At 46.4% G+C, this 13,229-nt stretch overlaps 1 protein-coding gene across 6 annotated transcripts in view; it reads right to left on the bottom strand.

Moving 5' to 3' along the window:
* The window catches only part of LOC145352383 (nesprin-2-like), a 243,402-nt gene that overhangs the window by 1,374 nt on the left and 228,799 nt on the right, over nt 1-13,229 (bottom strand). For all 6 annotated transcript variants that reach the window (XM_080202157.1, XM_080202160.1, XM_080202159.1 and 3 more), the window contains 4 exons: nt 11,090-11,218; nt 10,157-10,348; nt 7,538-7,618; nt 731-780 (listed from right to left, as the gene is read on the bottom strand). In XM_080202157.1, the coding sequence (XP_080058283.1) occupies nt 731-780; nt 7,538-7,618; nt 10,157-10,348; nt 11,090-11,218 (452 nt within the window). The remainder of the gene's footprint in view (nt 1-730; nt 781-7,537; nt 7,619-10,156; nt 10,349-11,089; nt 11,219-13,229) is intronic.

Genomic DNA, 13,229 nt, shown 5'->3' with positions numbered 1-13,229 from the left:
CATTTGCTGAGAGAAGCCACAACACAAGATTCTCAGGAGCAGCAAGGAGAGAGCTAATCACTTAGTCAGTGCGTACTGACAATTCCATCACCAGTGACAGACAGTGGCTGTAGTGTGTACTATCTACAAAACACTCAGCAACTCACCAAGGTTCCTTCAATAGCAGCTTCCAAACCCACGACCACTTCCATCTGGAAGGACAAGGGCAGCAGATACATTGGAACACCAACACCCGCAAGTTCCCCTCCAAGTCACTCACCATCCTGATTTGGAAATATATCACCGTTCCTTCACTGTCTCTCCCTAACAACACTGTGGGTGTATCTACATCACAGTGACTGCAGTGGTTCAAGAAGGCAGCTCACCACCACCTTTTCAAGGGGCAATTAGGGATGGTAATAAATACTGCCATTGTGGACATTGCCCGTGCAATGGAGAGATGTCAAGGGTAAAATTAACCCTTTGATTCTCAGCCAACAAGCTGTTAGTGTTTGTTCCCAACCCACATATCAGTGAGCAAAACTTTGGAATGTTGACTGAGTTTGTTCATTAAAGTGTTTCTTTCCTCCTATATCTACCCCCTTCCTTAGCTTTAGCTTATTCTCTTCTAGAAAGCAGCTGAATGAACAAGACGCCCCCAAACTCCACGCATACCTGCCCCCTCTCAGTGCTCAGTTCCATACCACACCCCCAACGGGCATGCAAATACCTTCCTGTAAAACACATTTACCTCTTCAAGTTGAAACCAGATGTTTTATCCACTTTGACCTCTCCTTGACCCTGTGAAGAATCAAATACAAACATTTGTAATTCAAAACTGAACAGTATTTCCAAGTGAAGGGAATCAAATGCCATTCCCAGGCTGCTGGGATGAATCAGACTTTATGTTGGGGAGAGGCCCCTTCACATAAACCTGATGGTGGGTATCACATAGAAAAGTAACTAACACAATCAAACAACTCAATACTTGTTCCCTTGCAAGGAAGGTGGAAAAAACACTCTGGCTGGACTTGGCTAGAAAACTCTCAAAGTCCATCTCCCATTGCCACGAGCTGTTGTCATAACCACTCAAAATGAATATGCAATAGAACTAAGGAGAAAAGTCACCTTTCCACAAATAAGATACAAAACAAATAGACTCTGGGACGGTTCATTTCCCTACTGCGGGAAACTCACAAACAGGATCTAAATTATTCAGATTTTAACAAGCTCAACCTGACCACATCAGATCAGCAGACTTTAGGAGAAAGTGCAGCAGACTATACACTTTTATTCAGTAAATTAGGAACATAAGAAATAGGAGCAGGAGTAGGCCATCTAGCCCCTCGAGCCTGCCCCGCATTCAATAAGATCATGGCTGATCTGAAGTGGATCAGTTCCACTTTCCTGCTCTCTCCCCATAACCCTTAATTCCCCTGTCTATCAGAAATCTATCTACCTGTGACTTAAATATATTCAGCGAGGTAGCCCCCACCACTTCAATGGGCAGAGAATTCCAGAGATTCACCACCCTTTGAGTGAAGAAGTTCCTCCTCAACTCTGATCTAAACTGGGCCCCCCCTTATTTTCACGCTGTGCCCTCTAGTCCTGTTTTCCTTTCTAAGTGGATTAGAAAGACCTGCATTGGCAATGTAACAGAATTTTCCTACACTGAAACCATCGTAACTGCCCAATCCATTTATTATCTCATGCTCCTTGTCTTAACGGATCCATAAACATATTCTGAATTATATTTGTATCATCTTCACAATTTGGGACCTGCCACCAAGGTGATTATTTAAAAATCAAGGGAGACAGAAAGCAGGAAACTACACGGCCATTAGCTGAGCATTTGTCATAGGGAGAATGTTAGAAGCCATTATTAATGATATTACAGCCGGGCACTTGGATAGTTCAAGGTAATCACGCAGAGTTAACATGGTTTTGTGAAAGGAATATCATGTTTAACCAACTTGTTGGGAGTTCTTTGAAGGAGTCACATGTGCTGTGGATAAAGGGGAATCGATAGATGTACTGTACTTAGATTTCCAGAAGGCATTTGATAAAATGCCACATCAAATGTTACTGCAGAAAATAATATATTGGCATAGGTTGGCTCATTAACAGAAATAGAGAGTAGGCATTAATGGGTCATTTTTCACTTGGCAGGATACAATGAGTGGTGTTGCAGCTGTATAAGGTGCTGGTGAGGCCATACCTGGAGGACTGTGTACAGTTTTGATCTCCTTACTTGAGAAAGGATATACTGGAAGTGGAGGGGGTGCAGAGGAGATGCACTAAATTGATTCCAGAGTTGAGAGGGTTGGCTTATGAGGAGAGACTGGCTGGACTGGGGTTATACTCATTGGAATATAGAAGAATGAGGGGGAATCTTATAGAAACATATAAAATTATGAAGGAAATAGATAAGATAGAAGCAGAGAGGTTGTTTCCACTGGCAAGTGAAACTAGAACTAGGTGGCCTGGCCTCAAAATAAGGGGGAGCAGATTTAGGACTGAGTTGAGGAGGAAATTCTTCAAATATAGGGCCGAGTCGAGGAGGAACTTCCTCACACAAAGGGTTGTGAATCTGTGGAATTCCCTGCTCAGTTGATGCTACCTCATTGAATGTTTTTAAGGCAAAGATAGACAGATTTTTATAAAATTATATAAGATTAAGAAGGGGATAGATAAGATCAAAGCAGGGAAGTTGTTTCCACTTGCAGATGAAACCAGAACTAGAGGGCATAGCCTTGAAATAAGGTCGAATAGATTTAGGACTGAGTTGAGGGGCAACTTCTTCACACAAAGGGTTGTGAATGTGTGGAATTCCCTGTCCAGTGAAGCAGTTGAGGCTTCCTCATTGAATGTTTTTAAGGCAAGGATAGATAAATTTTTGAACAGTAAAGGAATTAAGGGTTATGGTGAGAGGGCAGGTAAGTGGAGCTGAGTCCATGAAAAGATCAGCCATGATCTTATTGAATGGCGGGGCAGGCTCAAGGGGCCAGATGGCCGACTCCTGCTCCTAATTCTTATGTTGTGTTCTTATCAGTGCTGGGGCCTCAACATGACAATTTATATAAATGATTTGGATAAAGGGATTGAAGATATGGTGGCTAAATTTGCTGATGACATAAAGATTGGCAGGAAAGTAAGTTATGAAGAAGATGTAAGAAGGTGACAAAAAGATATAAAGAGGCTAAGTAAGCGGGCAAAGATGTGGAAAATGGATTACAATATGGGAAAATATGAAATTGTCCATTTTGACAGGAAGAATAAAAGAATTATCTTGCAGAGCTGTGAGATGCAGAGGAATCTGGGTGTCTTAGTGCATGAATCAAAAGGTTAGCATGCAGGTACAGCAAATAATTAGGAAAGCTAATATAATGTGATCACTTATCCCAAAGGGAGTTGATTACTAAAGTAGGGAGGTTATGCTTCAGTTCCACAGAGCACTATTGAGACCACATTTGGAGTACGGTGTACCGTTTTGGTCACCATTACTTAAGGAAGGACGCAGATGCATTCAATGTGGTTCAGAGATTGTTTATCAGATTAATACCTGGAATGGACAGGTTGTTTTATGGGGAAAGCTGGGGTTGTATCCACTGGAGTTTAGAGGCATAAGAGGTAAATCGATTGAAACATATCTGATCCTGTGGGGTACTGACAGGGTGGATGTGGGGAGTCTAGAACCTGGGTCACTGTTCAAAAATTGATCATGGGGATGAGGTGAATTTTTCTGTTGGAAGATGGTGAGTTTTCGGAACTCCTCCTGAACGGGCCGTGGAAGCAAAGTCTTCAGAGTATTTGTAAGGCAGAGTTGGATAGATTCTCGGTGAAGAAGGGGGTGAAAGATTATTGGGTGTGGACCGAATGTAGATTTGAGGTTACTATCAGATCAACAGCAATTTCATTAAATGGCAGAGAAGGCTGAGGGGCCAACCAGCCTACTCCTTGTTCAGATGTAACCAACTATCATTCTACCACTGAATAAAAGCAAATTACTGCAGATGCTGGAATCTGAAACCAAAAGAAAAAATCTAACAAAAGGTCATCTGGATTCAAAACATCAGCTCTTTTCACTCCTCACAGATGCTGCCAGACCTGCTGAGATTTTCCAGCATTTTCTCGTTTGGTTTCATTCTATCAAACAGGATGACCATACAGCATGGAGTTAGGTACAGAGTAAAGCGCCCTCTACACTGTCCCCATCGACACTCCCAGGACAGGTACAGCACGGGGTTAGATACAGAGTAAAGCTCCCTCTACACTGTCCCCATCGACACTCCCAGGACAGGTACAGCACGGGGTTAGATACAGAGTAAAGCTCCCTCTACACTGTCCCCATCAAACATTCCCAGGACAGGTACAGCACGGGGTCAGATACAGAGTAAAGCTCCCTCTACACTGTCCCCCCATCAAACACTGATGTGGAGATGCCAGTGTTAGATGGGGTAAACTCAGTAAGAAGTCTCACAACGCCAGGTTAAACAGGTTTATTTGGTAGCAAAAGACACTAACTTTCGGAGCACTGCTTCTTCATCAGGTGAGAGAGATTTCAGTTCACAAACAGGGCGTATACAGACCCAAACTCAATGTTCAGAATAATGGTTCAAATGCAAGTTTTTACAGGTAATCAAGTCTTAAAAGGTACAGACAATATGAGCGGAGAGAGGGTTAAGCACAGGTTAAAGAGGTGTATATTGTCTCCAGCCAGGACAGTTAGTGAGATTTTGCAAGCCCAGGCAAGTTGTAGGGGTTACAGATAGTGTGACCCTGGTTGAGGCTGTCCTCATGTGTGCGGAACTTGGCTATCAGTTTCTGCTCAGTGACTCTGCGCTGTCGTGTGTCGTGAAGGCCGCCTTGGGAAACGCTTAACCAAAGACCAGAGGCCGAATACCCATGACCGCTGAAATGTTCCCCAACAGGAAGAGAACAGTCTTCCCTAGTGATTGTCGAGTGATGTTCATTCATCCGTTGTCATAACATTTGCATAGTCTCCCCAATGTACCATGCCTCAGGACATTCTTTCCTGCAGCGTATCAGGTAGACAACGTTGGATCGAGTTACAAGAGTATGTACCGTGTACCTGATGGATGGTGTTCTCATGTGAGATAATGGCATCCGTGTCGAGGATCCGGCACATCTTGCAGAGGTTGCTGTGGCAGGGTTGTGTGGTGTCATGGTCACTGGTCTCCTGAAGGCTGGGTAGTTTGCTGTGGAAAATGGTCTACGAGGTTGTGCGGTTGTTTGAAGGCAAGAAGTAGGGGTGTGGGGATGGCCTTGGTGAGATGTTTGTCTTCATCAATGACATATTGAAGACTCCGGAGAAGATGTCGTAGCCTCTCAGCTCCGGGGAAGTACTGGACGATGAAGGGTACTCTGTCCACCGTGTCCCGTGTTTGTCTTCTGAGGCGGTCAGTGTGGTTTTTTGCTGTGGCACATCGGAACTGTCGATCGATGAGTCAAGCACCATGTCCTGTTCTTATGAGGGCATCTTTCAGCATCTGGAGGTGTCTGTTGCAATCCTCCTCATCTGGGCAGCTCCTGTGTATACAGAGGGCTTGTCCATAGGTGACATCTTCTCCGGAGTCTTCAACATATCATTGATGAAAATGAACATCTCGCCAAGGCCATCCCCACACCTCCACTTCTTGCCTTCAAACAATTGCACAACCTCAAACAGACCATTGTCTGCAGCAAACTACCCAGTCTTCAGGAGAACAGTGACCACAACACCACACAACCCTGTAAGACATGCCAGATCCTCGACATGGATGCCATCATCTCTCATGAGAAAAGCATCCATCAGGTACATAATACATACACTTGCAACTCAGCCAATATTGTCCACCCAATACGCTGCAGGAAAGGATGTCCTGAGGCATGGTGCACTGGGGAGACCATGCAGAAGCTACAACAACAGATGAATGAACACTGCTCGACAATCACCAGGCAAGGGTGTTCTCTTCCCGTTGGGGAACACTTCAGTGGTCACGGGCATTCGGCCTCTGATCTTTGGGTAAGCGTTCTCCACGGCGGCCTTCACAACACACGACAGCACAGAGTCGCTGAGCAGAGACTGATAGCCAAGTTCCGCACACATGAGGACGGTCTCAACTGGGATCGTGGGTTCATGTCACACTATCTGTAACTGCCATGAGTTGCCTGGGGTTGCAAAATCTCACTAACCGTCCTGGCTGGAGACAATACACATCTCTTTAATCTGTGCTTAACCCTCTCTCCACTCACATTGTCTGTATCTTTAAGACTTGATTAGCTGTAAAGACTCGCATTCCAACTATTATTTTGTAAATTGAATTTGTGTCTTTATATGCTCTGTTTGTGAACAGAACTCACACTCACCTGATAAAGGGGCAGCGCTCTGAAAACTTCTGGCTTGTACTACCAGATAAACCTGTTGGACTTTAACCTGGTGTTGTGCGACTTCTTACTGTGTTTACCCCAGTCCAACACCGGCATCTCCACATCATGCCCATCAAACACTCCCAGGACAGGTATAGCATGGGGTTAGATACAGAGTAAAGCTCCCTCTACACTGTCCCCATCAAACACTCCCAGAACAGTACCACATGGGGTTAGATACAGAGTAAAGCTCCCTCTACACTGTCCCCCATCAAACACTCCCAGGACAGGTACAGCACGGGGTTAGATACAGAGTAAAGCTCCCTCTACACTGTCCCCCATCAAACACTCCCAGGACAGGTACAGCACGGGGTTAGATACAGAGTAAAGCTCCCTCTACACTGTCCCCCCATCAAACACTCCCAGGACAGGTACAGCATGGGGTTAGATACAGAGTAAAGCTCCCTCTACACTGTCCCCCATCAAACACTCCCAGGACAGGTACAGCACGGGGTTAGATACAGAGTAAAGCTCCCTCTACACTGTCCCCCATCAAACACTCCCAGGACAGGTACAGCACGGGGTTAGATACAGAGTAAAGCTCCCTTTACACTGTTCCCCCATCAAACACTCCCAGGACAGATACAGCACGGGGTTAGATACAGAGTAAAGCTCTACACTGTCCAGTTATTTTGTGTTTAAGTCCCAGACCAGAGACCTGAGCCCACAATCTAGGCTGATATTCCCAGTGCAGTACAGATGGAGAACAGCATTGTCAAACATGCTGTGTGTAACCCAGGGCTATTACTTTCTCAGATGGCTGTAAGAGATACACTACTTTTCAGAAGGTGTCCTCTCTAATCTCCTTCCTAACATTTATCCCTTAATCAAAATCATGAACCGAGTTTCTATTAATATTGAAATATTGTAGATGCTGCAAATCTGGGATTAAAACTACAACTGCCAGAAATATCAGCAAACCTGGCAGTGTGCCTGTGGACACAGAAACAGAGTTAACGTTTCAGGTCAATAACCTTTCTGTTTCTCTCTCCACAGATGTTGTGTTTCCAGTATTAAATGTTTCTATATCATAAAACAGCTGAATTGTTCATTTATCTCCGTGTAAATACTGGGGTCTTGCTCCAGTTTTACAGTCTGACTGGTCAGGGAGCCTGTATCTAACACTTACCATATGCTGTCGGAGGGGTGTACTGCACCTTGGAACTGTGGAGAATTCCAATTCATCAACAGAGATCATGGAGTCCGTGTCCTTAACAGAGAAAGTCAAATAAGAATGGTAACAAATTCAACAGACTTCACATCACTGTCTTCCTGCAAGTCCTGGGATTCCTCAGAAACTGGCCCTACTTTGTTAATGTACTCCACAAGAGAACAGCCCTCACCAGGGACACATGTCAGTAAATCTGTCACTCTCTGTCACGCGGAGGGTGCGTCAGTAACTCTCCGTCACGCGGAGGGTGCGTCAGTAACTCTCTGTCACGCGGAGAGTGTGTCAGTAACTCTCTGTCACGCGGAGGGTGCATCAGTAACTCTCTGTCACGCGGAGAGTGTGTCAGTAACTCTGTCACGCGGAAGGTGTGTCAGTAACTCTCTGTCACACGGAGAGTGTGTCAGTAACTCTCTGTCACGCGGAGAGTGTGTCAGTAACTCTGTCACGCGGAAGGTGTGTCAGTAACTCTCTGTCACACGGAGGGTGCGTCAGTAACTCTCTGTCACACGGAGGGTGCGTCAGTAACTCTCTGTCACACGGAGGGTGCGTCAGTAACTCTCTGTCACACGGAGGGTGCGTCAGTAACTCTCTGTCACGCGGAGAGTGTGTCAGTAACTCTGTCACACGGAGAGTGTGTCAGTAACTCTCTGTCACGCGGAGGGTGCGTCAGTAACTCTCTGTCACGCGGAGGGTGCGTCAGTAACTCTCTGTCACACGGAGGGTGCGTCAGTAACTCTCTGTCACACGGAGAATGTGTCAGTAACTCTCTGTCACGCGGAGAATGTGTCAGTAACTCTCTGTCACACGGAGAATGCGTCAGTAACTCTCTGTCACGCGGAAGGTGCGTCAGTAACTCTGTCACACGGAGAATGTGTCAGTAACTCTCTGTCACACGGAGGGTGCGTCAGTAACTCTCTGTCACACGGAGGGTGCGTCAGTAACTCTCTGTCACACGGAGGGTGCGTCAGTAACTCTCTGTCACGCGGAGAGTGTGTCAGTAACTCTGTCACACGGAGAGTGTGTCAGTAACTCTCTGTCACGCGGAGGGTGCGTCAGTAACTCTCTGTCACGCGGAGGGTGCGTCAGTAACTCTCTGTCATACGGAGGGTGCGTCAGTAACTCTCTGTCACACGGAGAATGTGTCAGTAACTCTCTGTCACGCGGAGAATGTGTCAGTAACTCTCTGTCACACGGAGAATGCGTCAGTAACTCTCTGTCACGCGGAAGGTGCGTCAGTAACTCTGTCACACGGAGAATGTGTCAGTAACTCTCTGTCACGCGGAAGGTGCGTCAGTAACTCTCTGTCACACGGAGAATGTGTCAGTAACTCTCTGTCACGCGGAAGGTGCGTCAGTAACTCTCTGTCACACGGAGAATGTGTCAGTAACTCTCTGTCACACGGAGGGTGCGTCAGTAACTCTCTGTCACACGGAGAATGTGTCAGTAACTCTCTGTCACACGGAGAATGTGTCAGTAACTCTGTCACGCGGAGGGTGCATCAGTAACTCTCTGTCACGCGGAGGGTGCGTCAGTAACTCTCTGTCACGCGGAGAATGTGTCAGTAACTCTCTGTCACACGGAGAATGTGTCAGTAACTCTCTGTCACACGGAGAATGTGTCAGTAACTCTCTGTCACACGGAGAATGTGTCAGTAACTCTCTGTCACACGGAGAATGTGTCAGTAACTCTCTGTCACACGGAGAATGTGTCAGTAACTCTCTGTCACACGGAGAATGTGTCAGTAACTCTCTGTCACACGGAGAATGTGTCAGTAACTCTCTGTCACACGGAGAATGTGTCAGTAACTCTCTGTCACACGGAGAATGTGTCAGTAACTCTCTGTCACACGGAGAATGTGTCAGTAACTCTCTGTCACACGGAGAATGTGTCAGTAACTCTCTGTCACGCGGAAGGTGCGTCAGTAACTCTCTGTCACTCACTCACACAGAGCATGTGTCAGTAACTCTCCCGGAACACGAGGCTCCCAGTGAGTAAGGAGTATTTATGAATACTGTTTCTGTGTGTCCAAAGTCACCTGAACAATTCCCCCAGCCTGGATCCCAAGCTGGCCACATCAACATCCTGTTGCTTACAGCATCATGGTTAAAAGAAATACTCTCGATCTGAAACCTTCCCTTCATATTCTGATCCTGCGGTCCCAGCCTGTGATCTGAAACTGCTAGATAATTTCTGGCAAATCTCTGCATACCTCAGCAATGTGTTCCATTTCTATCCGATATGTAACCTCGATCCAAAAATCAACTTTCCATGAAGTACGTTATTTGTTTAATTGTATATAACAACAACAATTTTTATGTAGTGTATATTTTCTCAACTGATCTCAGCTTTGTAAGCGTTTGATGATGACAGATTCCTCCACCAACACACAGACTCTGCCCACCTATCTCCTCCAGGATTCAAAAGCCCTGAAATACGCCCCCCACCCACTCAATATCACTGCCCAGTTACCACCCCCCCCTCACCCACCACATCAACATTGACATGTGTGGAACCTGTGGCAGCTTCACCAGCCAGACTCCAAGCTCCATGCCGGATTCCCAGCCCCGGTTCACTCACCAGCCTCTCATTCACTGTCTGCAAGCTGGCCGCAGTCTCTTCGAGCAGCAGCTTCAACTTATTCCCGATCACATGCACCTTCTCCTTGGATTCAGCACATTCAGTTCCCTCTATGCCCTCCAGCAGCTGCCTGGAGATTAGCTGCAGCTGGTTTACCTGAGGCTGCTTCTCCAACATCTCTGCCTCCAGACTCTGTAACCAAACAATCCCATCTTCCTGTTAGAGCTCTCAGGTACCTGTTCATTACTGTAATGTGTGTGAGAACGGCACTGAGACAGCAGTGGGATTAGTGTGGGATTGAGACAGGGCTATGGGGAGACAATGGGGCAGTGGAATTAGTGTGGGATTGAGACAGGGCTATGGGGAGACAATGGGGCAGTGGAATTAGTGTGGGGATTGATGCAGGGCTATGGGAAGAGAGCGGGGCAGTGGAATTAGTTTGGGGGTTGATACAGGGCTATGGGAAGAGAGCGCGGCAGTGGGATTAGTTTAGGATTGATACAGGACTATGGGGAGCAAGTGGGGCAGTGGGATTAATTTGGGATTGATACAGAGCTATGAAGGTGAGGCATGGTTTGTGACATTGCTTAGTTAGCAACTGCCATTGCTTTTTTATTTATTCATGTGAAGCCAGCATTTATTGTCCATCCCTAATAGCCCTTGAACTGAGGGGCTTGCTCAGCCATTTTAAGAATCATCTACATTGCTGTGGATTGGAAGTCACATGTTGGTCATTCCAAGTAAGGGTATTAGTGAACCGGATGGGTTTTTATGACAATTGATAATGGTTTAATGGTCATCATTACACTTGTAGTTCTAGATTTTTATTGAATTCAAATTTCACCATCTGCCATGGTGGGATTCAAACCCAGGCCTCCAGAGTCTCTGGATTATTAGTCTTTTGACAAAACCTTTACACCATCCCTCACTTACCATTAGCTCTTTGTGATGCTGTGTCAGAATCTGCAGACTTAGTCCGGGTTTACTGAGCTGTACCAGTCCACACCGCCTCTCGCAGTTGGCCAACCACATCAGCAGTGAGTGCGTGGTAGATTGGAAATCCTGCAGCCGGAAGATGAAAATACACTCAGTGAGGTGAAACGCAGCACAGTGAGGCTTTACCTATTTATTCTGGGACCACTGAGCCATTCAGACCTGGAGGATAATCTTGAATCACCAGCTTGGGGCTTGTTGGCCCCAGCTCTGCTCTGCTGGACAGAGACACACCCAGACTTTCCTCCAGAGACTCTCAAAGCAAGGTAAGCTTCCAGCATTACCAGCAGAAAATCACATCTTTCAAATCCAGCAACTAGGATTGAGGTAAGGGAGGGATTGGATTAGGAGTGATTCGGTAAATGGAACGGGTTCTGACTGGGGTGGAGGGGGTTACAGAAAACAGAACAGTACAGCACAGTACAGGCCCTTCGACCCTCGATGTTGTGCCGAGCTATGTCCAAACCCACTCTCTATCATTTTGGTGTGCTCCATGCGCCCAGCCAATAACCGCCTGAAAGTTCCTAAAGTGTCCAACTCCACTATCACAGCAGGCAGTGCACTCCACACCCCAACCACTCTGAGTAAAGAAAGAGGTGATTGCATTTGAGAGAGATTGGACAATGTTAACTGAGATTAATTGTTTCACTTTGTCCAGGACAGGAGAACCAGAGGATAGTTGAAGAGAGGAAATTGGACAATCTCTGGAACAGGCTTCCCAGGGAGATGGTGGGATAGATTTATTGCAAGGTCAATTGGACAGATTTCTTTTGGAAAGTGACATTTTGGGAGTGATTTGAGATGCTCCGTGTGAGTGGGGCATGTTTGGGGGGTGGGGGGAGGGGGGGGCATAACCGAGGCTGCACCTGGAGAATGAAGACCCCAGCAATGTGGGTGGTGGGGGCTGGGTGAGGACTGGCAGTGCCATTGCTGCCAAAAGGGAATGTCCCTCTGCTGGAACCTGCCAGGAGGGTCACTGTTTAAAAATCAGGAGTCATTCATTTAACACAAAAACGAGAATTTTTTTTCTCTCAGGGCCATGAGTGTCTGGAACTCTCTCAAAATAAAATAAGTAAAGTTTAAAGTAACGTAAAGGTTCTTTATTAGTCACAAGTAGATTTACATTTACCATGGAAATCCCCTAAATTGCCACACTCCGGCGCCTGTTTGGGTACACTGAGGGAGAATTTAGCATGGCCAATCCACCTAACCAGCACATCTTTCAGACTGTGGAAGGAAACCCACTCAGACGCAAGGAGAATGTACAAACTCCACACAGACAGTGACCCAAGCTGAGAATCGAACCAGGTCCCTGGCGCTGCAAGGCAGTAGTGCTAACCACAGTGTCACCGTGCCACCCTTCCTCAGAAGACAGCGGAAGCAGAATCTTTGAATATTTTTAAGGCAGAGTGAGGTAGATTCCTGAATAACCAGGGGCTGAATGGTTATTGGGATCGGCAGGAATGTGGGACTGAGGTTACAATCAGATCAGCCATGTCCTTATTGAATGGTGGACCAAGCTCGAGGGGCCGAGTGGCCTACTGCTGCTGCTAATGTCTACCTTTGTATAACAGGGTTTACCCAGCAGGCTCCCCACATGATGCAGAGAGCTCCTTTCCCCCATTGGCAAAATGTCACTGCAGCAGAAAGGCATTTGCGTTCCCTGCCAGCCAGCCAGCCTGTCTGGGAGATTGCAGTGTTGGTGTTACAGCCATTGGTCGAGATGATTGATCACCCACGCCCTTATCACTCAATCATGTGACATCAGGATGGCCAATAGCCAAGCTGAGGGATCGCGATCATTCCTCTTCCAGCTGTTGCTGAGTTCTTCATTCCCACCGCATCATTTTTAATCCAATCTCTGACTGCAATTTTTAACATCAAAGAGAGATTTCTTTTATTGCTACACTTTGTTTTTACAAGCAAACAATTGAATTGCAAATCCTCTGGTCCCACAATCAAACATAGTAACATTCCCACAGAGCTGGATCACACAAACAGCACATGAATTAATGACCAGATAATCATGAGGAAGGAATGTTGGCCAGAGTGGCTGCCTTGCTGTTTTCCAATAAAATCA

This window comes from Carcharhinus amblyrhynchos, chromosome 14 (genome assembly GCF_965287045.1).
Source record: "Carcharhinus amblyrhynchos chromosome 14, sCarAmb.v2.hapA, whole genome shotgun sequence".
In the NCBI taxonomy this organism is placed as follows: domain Eukaryota; kingdom Metazoa; phylum Chordata; class Chondrichthyes; order Carcharhiniformes; family Carcharhinidae; genus Carcharhinus; species Carcharhinus amblyrhynchos.
The sequence above is the reverse complement of the archived record's forward strand: the minus strand, read 5'-3'. Positions and strand labels throughout refer to the sequence as shown.